The 11,243-nt window shown below is 50.6% G+C and overlaps 1 protein-coding gene across 1 annotated transcript in view; it reads left to right on the top strand.

Moving 5' to 3' along the window:
• Nucleotides 1-1,246: 1,246 nt before the first annotated feature.
• JAML (junction adhesion molecule like) overlaps nucleotides 1,247-11,243 on the top strand; it is a 29,583-nt gene continuing 19,586 nt past the window's right edge. The window contains exons 1-3 of the mRNA XM_055133249.1: nucleotides 1,247-1,294; nucleotides 7,241-7,303; nucleotides 10,377-10,531. Coding sequence (XP_054989224.1) covers nucleotides 7,261-7,303; nucleotides 10,377-10,531 — 198 coding nt within the window. The 5' untranslated portion in view covers nucleotides 1,247-1,294; nucleotides 7,241-7,260. The remainder of the gene's footprint in view (nucleotides 1,295-7,240; nucleotides 7,304-10,376; nucleotides 10,532-11,243) is intronic.

Here is an 11,243-nt window from a genome sequence, read left to right as displayed (position 1 = left end):
CACTTACTGGTTGCCTTTTGGTGTGTAGCAGCTTTCTAAGAGGAGCATGTGGCAGAGTGGGGGCTTGTGGTTTGTGTTTGAAGCGACCAAACCCCAGCAAAAATGGGCCTCGACTTGGCTTGGGCCGGAGGGAGGCCACGCAGCCAGAGCTGCTGGCCTGTTTTAGAAGTTTTGCAGACCGGGGCTGGAGCAATAGCACAGCAGGTAGGGCGTTTGCCTTGCACGCGGCCGACCCGGGTTCGATTCCCAGCATCCCATATGGTCCCCTGAGCACCGCCAGGAGTAATTCCTGAGTGCATGAGCCAGGAGTAACCCCTGTGCATCGCTGGGTGTGACCCAAAAAGCAAAAAAAAAGAAGTTTTGCAGACCAACTCTTGAAGGGCCAGTAGCTTGAAATGGAGGAAGGTAGCAGGGGATGTGTGAATTGCTGGTTTACCAGCACCCCATCTCCAGGTCCAAACAGGATTGCTTTGAGAAAAAAAAAAAAAAGGGCCCGCCAGCTTTTCAAATGAGACAGGGCAAGTTTCAGAAAGCAAATGTGGCACACGTGTAGGTCAAGTGAGGGTTGAAGGAATGTGCATTCATGTGGGAGCGGGAGTGAGCTTGAAGCTGTCTCAGATTCATATGCAAAGGACCAAGTCACCGAGGGGCAGAGGGGCATCTCAGGAATGTGCCACCTGTATCCAGATGAATCCGTTAAGAAAGTGAGCTGGAGGACTGGAGGACGAGGAGGGGGCGGGGGAGGAGGGGCAGTGGGGAGGGGGCAGGGGTGGAGGAGAGACAATGCTCTTTGGGAGCAAAGCCTGGGTGATGGGCTCCGTTGTACCAGTGTCGACCCCCCAAAATAGTCTCCCCTGTTTTCAGCACAAAGAAAAATGTTTTGGGTCAATCTGAAACTGATAGTGTTCCGTTTACAAGATGCCCGTGCCTTGCTTGGCTGGTGTTTGCCTGATGGCCTTTGTGAACTCCCCGTCCCATTTTCTGAAATCCAGGAGGGGACCTGATGCTCTCTGGGTCTGGAAGGGCAGGTGCCCCTGGTTGATTGGGGTCCCCAGCTTCCCTTCCAGAATGAGCGTGTGTGGGAACTGTGGAGGCTGGGCCCGGGGCTGAAAGGAGAACCTTGCGACAGGGTTCCTGTTTGTCTCTGCGGCCACCTTCAGACTGCACGTGTGCACACGCACCCTTGTGGCTGGCTGCACACCCCACGGGTGTGGGGGGGGAGCCCTGCAGTCGGCCCCGGCAACTGCACAGACAGGGAACTCCGCGCTCGCTGCTCCTGACGCCCTCAACTCGGGTAAGTGATGCTTTTGTGTTTCTTCGGCAGTGATTTGAACCAGTCTTGCTCAGAGAAGGCTGAGGGCAAAGCTTGGCATAAACAGCGGTTCCTGAGGCCTCAGCACAGAGTTCTCCGCGTGAACCTGGGGCCTGGCATGTGGCGGTCTTGTGGTCTCTGTCCTTTCTGTGGTCTGGAGCTCATGAGACCAAGGTTTGCCCTGAGTAGAGACAGAGGAGGATGCTGTGTCGCTGGAGCTTGGGGGCGCCTGGCCGGACCAGCTGCCCTGTGACTTGGACCATCCCCACTTCACTGTTTTCTCCTGACCTCAGATGGGCTGGTAAGGGGCCTGGAGACATCAGAAATACCCCCCCTAAGAGACTTAGATTAGGCCCCCTCCTGGACACCCCTTTTTGCATCAGCTTGATCTCAGGAAAGAAGTGTGCAGGATGGAGAAGGTACAGCCTAAAGCAGGGTAGACACTTCCAGGGCCTCTTTAAGTAGAAAGCATCAATGTCACCTGGGCCATTTTGTTTATTTAGAAGTGTTTGTTTGTTTGTTTGTTTGTTTGTTTGTTTTTGGGCCACATCCCACAAAGTTCAGGATTTACTCCCAGCGGTCTTCAGGAGACCATATGAGAGGCCAGAGATTGAACACAGGCTGGCTGCATGCAAGGCTCCTGCCTTACCCTTTGTACTATGGCTCTGGCCCCAACCTGGACCATTTTTTTAAAAGAGTCATAAAACCTACCAGTGTGCAGTCAGTGGGCCTGGAAAGGTGCGGTCACATGATTATATGGACTCTGGAAACATCTGGGGCCAGAGGTCCCCCACATAAGCTGCATTTAGGGGAGAGTGACAGCAGTGTGGCTGGCTGCTTGCTTGGTGGCCGTCCTCTCCAGAAGCAGTGCCAGGACTCAGCATCCCTCTCTGATTTTGTCTTGCATTAGTTGGGGGCATCTTCACACCCTCTGGGGTGATCTCATAGTCCTGAGTCTCTTCCTGAGACTTTTCTGTCCCAATTGTGCCAAAGATAATAGTTCTGCAGCCTTCATGGCAGACAGGTGATCCTGAGGCTTTGCCTCACCAAGAGGGAGAGAAGGGATTTGCTCAAAGTGACGGGCCAAGAGCCCAATCAGAATGTTTGGCTGGCTGGCTGGGACAGCTCACCGTGCAGAAGTGCAAGGACATCTGCAGAGGAAATAAACCAATATCTGGACAAGGAGGCAGGGTGGCGTTTGAGAATGTCAGTGGACTCCGTTATCATGATGCTCAAGGCACATCCGAATCCTTTGGTTGGCCATTCCTTTTTATTCATTCATGTTTACATTTGCGACATCAGGGATCAAACTCAGGACTCTGTACCTGGTTGGCTTTTTTTTTTTTCACTTTTTGGGTCACACCCAGTGATGCTCAGGGGTTACTCCTGGCTCTTCACTCAGCAATTACTCCTGGCAGTGCTTGGGGGACCATACGGGATGCTGAGGATTGAACTCAGGTCAGCTGCGTACAAGGCAAACGCCCTACCCACTTGTACTATTGCTCCGGCCCTGGATGGCTTTTTTTTTTAAGAGCCTCCTATCTCTTTTATATATGTGTGTATAAAATTTAGAATATTTTTATTCATCTTTCTAGATACATTCAGAATGTATATAATCCCGACGCAGATTTAATAGGCATTCTGACTTTGCTGCCAGCTAGGCAGTTAAAATCTGGCCAGAGTCTTCTGATGAGCTATTGTGAAGTCCTGCGACAAGAGGTGGCCAAATTGTCCCACTGGGCCTTCACTATGCCCCCAGGTGTAGTGGCATGTGAACACAACTCATGGACTCAGGGGTGCGTGGTCTTGGGGGATCCAGGGAGCAAGGAAGTCTCAAATCAAGCAGATACACCTAGAGATGATGACACTAAAGCAGGGGGATCCTCCTTTCTGTCAGGGCCTGCACGATACAGCAGATGGGCCATGGGTAGCTAGCGAGAGGTTCACGTAGCTGTCCCATTGTGGACCAGAGGCAGACCCCACGCTAGGTCCACAGACTGGACTTTCCCACCTCTGCGCTAAAGAAAAGAGTAACAGACTATTAAAGCAATTGGCTGTGGGCCAGAGACTGCACACACGCTTTGCTCACCGGACACCTGGCTTCAACCCCTGCACCACATGGACCCCAGGCATAGAGCCAGGAGAACCCCTGGCCTCTATCTCCTATGGGAAAATGAAAACCAACCAGGAAAACACAACAAAGCCAAAACCAGGTTGCTGAGGAACTACCTGGGAGGTGGGGTTCAGGAGAGGCGTCCTCAAGGATGTGGTGTTGAACTTGCGGTCCAACCCAGGTGGAGGGTCTGCAGGTAGAGTTGCTGGTGAGTCTCGTTTTGAGACATGAAATTCAGAGAACTTCTGCTCTAGATACTTGCTTCTCAAACTAGAGCCCACAAGCCCAGATTAGGGGGTGGGCTCACTGAAGCAGGGGTAGGGGGCAACGAAAACAGTTTCAAAATATAGTCAGGATTCTTTTTCTTAGTAAATGTTTGATTTGTACACTTATTGTGTAGACCCAGGAATGTATCAGCATTGGTGAAAAGGAATCAAGGTCCCGTCACTGACTCATGTTCCCCCCCCCCCCCCGCCCCATGAATCATTGTTTTCCTATGTTTTTACACTTCTTTTTTGGCTTTTTGGGTCACACCCAGCAATGCTCAGGGTTTACTCCTGGCTCTGCACTCAGGAATCATTCCTGGCAGTGCTCAGGGGACCATATGGGATGCTGGGAATCGAACCCGGGTCAGCTGAGTACTAGGCAAACGCCCTATTCACTGTGCTATTGCTCTAGCCCCAATCTGTATTAATGAAATCAGTCTAGTTTTTGTTTGGGGGCCATACCCAGTGGTACTCGGGGCCAATTCATGCTCAGTGCTTAGGGATTGCACCTGGCATTGCCCAGGAGCTCCTGCAATGCCAGAGATTGAGCCCAGGCTTCCTGCACGCCTGCATGCAAAGCCCGCGCTCAGCCCACTGAGCTTCCCAGCCCTACTCATAGTTCTAAAGAAATGTTGAGTACTGGGCTGGAGCGATAGCACAGCGGGTAGGGCGTTTGCCTTGCACGCGGCCGACCCGGGTTCGATTCCCAGCATCCCATATGGTCCCCTGAGCACTGCCAGGGGTAATTCCTGAGTGCAGAGCCAGGAGTGACCCCTGTGCATCATCGGGTGTGACCCAAAAAGCAAAAAAAAAAAATGCTGAATACTTACTCCACACTGAATGAAAATTCTGTGCACCACTCTGAACATCTCTTGGGATTTGCTTAAAAGTGATTTGGGTGTGGCTCCGAGTGCCTCGGGTTGGTGACTGGCTTTAGAGTCTTCTGTGGGGTCCCTGGTTTCCTCTTGAGCAGAACGGAGCAGCGTTGGGGTGTCTTACGTAGTTTTTCCGTCTGAAGGCCAGAGTGGCAGCTCTCGGGACTTCTCCAGTAATTGTCAGGCACTTTCCTGGTGCTGTGACCAAGGCAGAGAACAGCAGAGCCAGCGTTGCAAGTTCCCATGTGGGGAACAGAGGCATAGGGAGGACTAAGTGTCAGCCTGCGGGCCAGTGACAGTTCCTGCCTGTAAATGGGAGCCGCGGGGGGAGCGTGTGAGATGTTTGCTGGGCAGAGGAGGATGTTCATGCAGCAGACTGCAGGGCCCCAAGTCTTCCCAGAGGAGATGGATCAGAGTCACCCATGCTGTAGAGGAAGCCCTGTCTCCGGCTCGCAGAAGCCTGTGCGAGTTGGGCTGGCATCAGGGAGCCACGGTAGGGCGAGGGCTGTTGTGAAAGGATTGGGGGTTTTTGTTCGTGGTCCTTAGATTAGGGGGAACTTAATGTGACTCTTGGTACATCTGAGTCACTGTTATCATTGTCTCCATGGTTGCAAAGGGTGGCAGACATTGGCACTTCAGAATTTCCATTTTGTTTGGACTTATCTCTTGCTCTTCTTTTCTTTTTTTTTCTTTTTTCTTTTTGATTCTCGGGTCACACCCAGCAAAGCTCAGGGGTTACTTCTGGTTTTTCACTCAGGAATTATTCCTGGCAGTGCTTGGGGGACCATATGGGATGCTGGGAATCGAACCTGAGTCGACCACATGCAAGGGAAACGCCCTACCCGCTGTTCTATCTCTCATTCCAGCCCCTTGCTCTTCTTTGAGAGCAAAACCCCTCATTTCCAGAGCCACACATTCTGTCTGACCTTGGAGTAATAGAAATGGGATCTTACATGACAATGCTTCTGCTTATGAAGACATGCTATCTCCATGGTCATACCTGGTCTTCTCATTATCATCTCCACATTACAGGCAGGGAAACTGAGGTTTGGCGAGGGCAGTGCTCTCCCTAACAGGGCCTTGGGTAGGAGCTCCCTGGAGGATGGCTCCTGATTTTCCACGTGGGGGATTTTGTTGACTAGGATACTGGTAAGGAATGTCTCTTACAGAGACTCCCTGTAAAAGTAACTGTCGGATGTTGGAGCACAGGGATCAAAGCTGAGACCAGCCCCAGAAGTATGTGGAACCCACGGTAACTACTGTCTCATTGGAGTTCAGGTTCTTCTGTTTCACTGAGAAAATCATGGGGTATTGTGGACAGCAGTATATCGTTTTGAGACGGTGGCACAGTGAAATCAATACCACAGAGATAACGCAGACATTTAAAAATGATTTTCGCCCACACACAACCCAATTCTTATTCTACCCATGCGGTTCTGCTGAAAAGTGTTTTTAATGAAGGAAGGGGAAAAGTGCCTCCCCGCTGACCTTTCATGTGGCTGTGCTGGGTCCTAGATCTGGGGGATCCCTGAGGTGAGCCTGAAACATCCCATGATTTGTGATTCGCCTTTCACATGTGTCTGGAACTCCTGCATGTTTGGAAGGAATCATTTAGTCGGAGGAGAGGCTGGCAGAAATGCTGAGTTTGCCATCTCCCTGGCTTCATGACCACATGGACAAGTGTTGCCGAATGGCTTGGTGGTGAACAGCATCACCATGACTCACCCAGAAGGTGATACTCACCCAAAAGGTGAGAGAACTGTCACCGTCAGCTCTGAATGTCCTATCCTGTGGCCTTCACATGAAACCTAAGGGTTGAGGGTTCTGAGGTAATTTTTTTCCTCTTGAAAAGCAGCCTTCACTTAACCATCCACCTACCCATCCATCTACCTATCCATCCATCCATCCATCCATCCATCCATCCATCCATCCATCCATCTACCTATGTACCTGTCCATCCATCCATCCACCTATGCACCTATCCATTCATCCATCCACCTATCAACTCATCTGTCCATCTATTCATCCATCAATCTACCTCCATTTATTTATTCATCTACCCATCCATCCATCCATCCATCCATCCATCCATCCATCCATCCATCATCTATCACCTATTTCTGGCATCCCAAGAGGTTCTCAGGAAGCCTGGTGGAGGAACGTTCAGTATTTTTTTTGCTGGCAAATGTGAGGGTCTGAGGATATAATACTGCGAGGACCCTGCAGTGCTGGGAGAGTATCTGGGTCACTCAGAAGTGTTGGGGGCCTCCAGGCTGCACCCACCAGTGGGAGGACACTGTGGTATGTGTGTGTGTAGGTGGGGGGCAGGCATCAAACAGGTTGCCCACATGAAAGTCATGTGCCTTAGCTCCTGTGTGTCTCTCTGACCCTCCTGCTGTCATCACATCTTCTAGCTCATCTCAGAAAAGCTCCCAAGTGGCGGTCTCAACACTTCCTTCCCTCCTCGCACCCCCCAGCATCTGGACTCTCCGCCCTTTGCTTCTTTTCTCCTCATCTCCCACTCCCAGGAGCTTTCTGGGACGGCGTTTGGGTTCTGTGGTTCAGGTCCCCATCCTGGTGCCTCGGGCCAAGCCTGGCTCATGAGGGATTCACTCTTGATTTGTTCCTGAACTTGCCTTGACACCGCTTTCTGGTTTCCCCCTTTTGTCTGAAGATTGAGAGACGGGGAGCAGCATGTTCCGCTGGCTGAAGCTCGCTCTGTTGCTGGTGCTGTTCGGTGAGTAGAACCCGAGGAGGGGACCAAAGCGGGTCTGTGATTTCTTGTAAGTCTCATGCATTTTTAAAAGTCAGCATTGTCTATTTTCATTTCTCCTTGGTTTGTTGAAAGGAGAAACTTAGCTTGGATTATTAGTGCTTTGCTGAACCAGCAGTTTTGATCTTTGTTTTTTGGTTCACACCCAGAGGTGTTCAGGGCTAACTCCTGGCTCTGCGCTCAAGGATCACTCTTGGTGGGACTTGGGACCATAGGTGGTGCCAGAGATTGAACCCAGGTCAGCTGCATGCAGAGCACGTGCCCTCCCCCCGTTACTCTCTCTGAAACAGCAGTTCCAGCAGCTAGGTAGCGGACTCTTTCTTGAGAAGCAGAAATTTCTTCTGTGTTTATAAAAGACAACACCTTTGGGTCCTTCCTTGGGGTCTCTAGGTCCCCAAGGAAGGACCCAAAGATGTACCACATCTTTGTTCGATGTGGTACAAAGAACATCTCTCTGTCATTCCCACCCTAGAAATTGCTCTTTTCAAACCAAAGCCCCCACTAGAAAGAAAATAGCCAGAGTCCCAGAATCCCCCAAACTGGCTTTGATCATGCCAGCCTTCCTGTAGTTTTTCTCCTGCATCAGACTGGCTTCTTCCATCGAGCTGGCTTCTTCCTTCCAGAACCTTCTCTCACCACTTTCCCCTTAGACACCTACTGAAGGCTTCCTTCTCCTACCTACAGGGGTTCCCTTCAGCTACACTTCCTTTTCGGGACCCCCTTGTGGACACCTGGGCCCCCAGGACAATGCTGTGCCTTCTCCTTGCCTGCTCCCTCAGCTTCTTCTTCCTCCCTGGACCAAGCTCTGGGGAAGCTGACATCCATGTGGCATTCCGCTCTCCCAGCCTTCGCTTTTCCTCTTAGTTGCTTGTTTTGGATCTGTGGAGGGTGATGGAATAGCAATGACCCTGGCGAGAACTCAAGGCCACAAGATGGCTCATGAACTAAGCGCTCATTGTGCATGCGAGAGGCCTGGATTCGATTTCTGGCCTCTCATGGACCCCTAAGTACTGCTTGGAGTGACCCCGATCACAGAACTAGGGTGACCCCCTCGCCCTGCCTCAGCACCACCAGGTGTGGCTCCCAACAGCTACAATAAGATTATGTGATGGGAGTCTGTGAGCTGCATGGAGGCACTAGACGTTTCCCCGAGGTCCGGGGCGCAGGAGGTTTGGTCCTTGGTGGAAAGATTCCCTCCCTCTAGGGAAAATCTCCTTTCCTTGTTTCTCCAGGAAGGTTTCCCTTCCGTACAAGTTTTGGTTGCTGAGTCTGCTTTCTCGTGAACCCTGCATTGGTTGCTGAGTCTGCTTTCTCGTGAACCCTGACTCAGGTTTACACTTGGTGCGCTGACAATGAAATCCCAGACGCTGGGCCCTCCCTTTCATCTATCACGGAAAGTGGCACCTGGTTCTTCGTTAGAGGAAATTCCAGATTGCGCTCTCTCTCTCTCTCTCTCTCTCTCTCTCAAGCTTGTTTTGATTTTTTTCCAAATAATTCTCTGTGAAGGGTTTAGGGTTCATGTTTTCTTTCCTGCCTCCCCCTTCTGCGTGCCCGCTGTTGGGCAGGAAGTCAGCGCTTTGCTCTCGGGCTGCAGCGTGGATGAAAGACTGGCACGGTCTCTGTTCCTTGCCATATGTGTTCCCTTGGCTTGCCTTTGCTAGGAAGCTGCCAACAGCGAGATGTGTCCTTCTTGACGTCGTCATCTGTTCGAAAGGAGCGTGGCTGATGCAAACAGAAATAGCCAAGCAGTGGTTTTGCTCCTTCCGTGAAAAGAGAAATTCCTGGATGGGGATAGGGAGGCCTCAAGGGTGCAGAGCCCTGGGAGGTGGGCGACAGAGCTGGAGGGCACACAGGCTGGTGAAGCAGAAGCATGTCAGCTCTGGGCTGGCCTGGGGACAAAGATCTGCCTGCAACAGAGCCTTCCAGCAGATGCGGCTTTTTCTGTGAAGGAATTAAGAAGCAGCGAAGAGGAAGGGAATACACATACCTGTGATTTGGCTTTTCAGATAACAAATAAGTGGGAAAGGTTTTTTTTTTTTCTTTTTGGGTCACACCCAGTGATGCTCAGGGGTTACTCCTGGCTCTGCACTCAGGAATCACTCCTGGAGGTGCTTGGGAACCATATGGGATGGCGGGGATCAAACCCGGGTTGGCTGAGTGCAAGACAAACACTCTATCTGCTGCAGACCCACCAGTAGGAAAGTTTGAGCCAGGGACAACCCATTTCTAAAGTCACAGCTGAAAGGAGCCTGAAGGCTGCTTTTTTTTTCTTCTTTTTCTTTCTTTCTTTCTTTCTTTCTTTCTTTCTTTCTTTCTTTCTTTCTTTCTTTCTTTCTTTCTTTCTTTCTTTCTTTCTTTCTATCTTTCTTTCTCTCTTTCTCTTTCTTTCTTTCTTTCCATCTATCTTTCTTTCTTTCTTTCTCTCTTTCTTTCTTTCTTTCTATCTTTCCTTCTCTCTCTTTCTTTCTTTCTTTCTTTCTATCTTTCTTTCTCTCTCTTTCTTTCTTTCTTTCTTTCTATCTATCTTTCTTTCTTTCTTTCTTTCTTTCTATCTTTCTTTCTCTCTCTCTTTCTCTCTTTCTTTCTTTCTATCTTTCTTTCTCTCTCTCTTTCTCTCTTTCTTTCTTTCTATCTTTCTCTCTCTTTTTCTTTCTTTCTTCCTTCCTATCTTTCTTTCTTTCTTGTTTTACCTTTTTTTAAAATTGCATCACCATGAGATACAGTTACAAGGCTTTCATGTTTGAGTTTCAGTCATACAATGATCGAACATCCATCCCTCCACCAGTGCACATTCTCTACTTTCTTTTGAAAGGAGATGCAGAGTTTGGAGAGGCGGAAGGGCCTGGTCAAAGGGGCCAGCACAGCGCCCCTCTGCCTCAGACCACGTGGGTGACTCCCAGGCTTCTTTCCCGAGTGGGCCACGTGGTCTGCACGAGGGGCTATTGGATTATCTAAGGTGTCAAGGGTCTCGAGACGGCCTTGATGACGTGGAGTCTTGGCCGTGAAGGCATCTGTCTCAGTGCTGACTCCTCCTCAGATGCTTTCTGGGGCCTCCATGACTGGATCGTGGCCTCCCGGGAGCTCGTGACACACGTGGGCGATTCTGTGCTCCTGGGCTGCTTTATCCAGAACTCAGAAGAGAAACCTGTGGTCAAGGTGGACTGGATCCTGTCCTCGGAACAGCACACCCAGGTAACCAGGTGGGAGCCCCTGCCAGTGTAGGAAGGGGGAAAATGGGTCTGCGGGTACCTGGAGGTGGCGTGGCTCTGGGGTCTGTCAGAACCAGGCCTGGACTCAGCTGCCCGGTTCCTCTGTCCGCTCTGGGCCTCAGGGACCCCAGCTGAGAGGGTGCAGGGGATCTTGCTAGTGCTTGACAGGGGGAAGCTAAGGGGAGACAAACATGTACTGCATTTTGGATTGTGTGTGTGTATGTGTGTGTGTGTATCTGTGTGTGTGTGTGTTGGGAGAGCCAGAGATGGTGGGGCTTGAACCCCAGAACCTCATAAATGTGAGGCCGGGGCTTGCAGGCTGAGTTCCATCTCCCATCCAGCCATCTAAAAGCACAATGTTTTTTCCTTATAATTTTTGTTTTGTTTTTTGTTTTGTCTTTGTGCGGGTGTCACACCTGCACAAAGATGCTCAGAGGTCACTCCTGGCACCTCTCAGGAGTCATATGGGATGCCAGGGCTTGAACCCAGGTCATCTGAGTGCAGAACTAGCTCCCTACCTCCTCCGCTATCTCTCTGACCCCTCCTTGTGATTTTCATTTTATGATTTGACTTTTTGGTTTACCCTCCTGTGAATGATGATTTCTCACGGGTGTAATTCAGCACCGCACCCATCCAGCCTTGTCTTGCCCTGTTTCTTTTCTTCATTTCTGCCCTTCGTAGAGAAGTGCAGGGAG

The sequence above is a fragment of the Sorex araneus genome, chromosome 3 (assembly GCF_027595985.1).
Source record: "Sorex araneus isolate mSorAra2 chromosome 3, mSorAra2.pri, whole genome shotgun sequence".
NCBI classification, from domain to species: Eukaryota; Metazoa; Chordata; class Mammalia; order Eulipotyphla; family Soricidae; genus Sorex; species Sorex araneus.
This window is presented reverse-complemented; position numbering and strand designations above follow the sequence as displayed.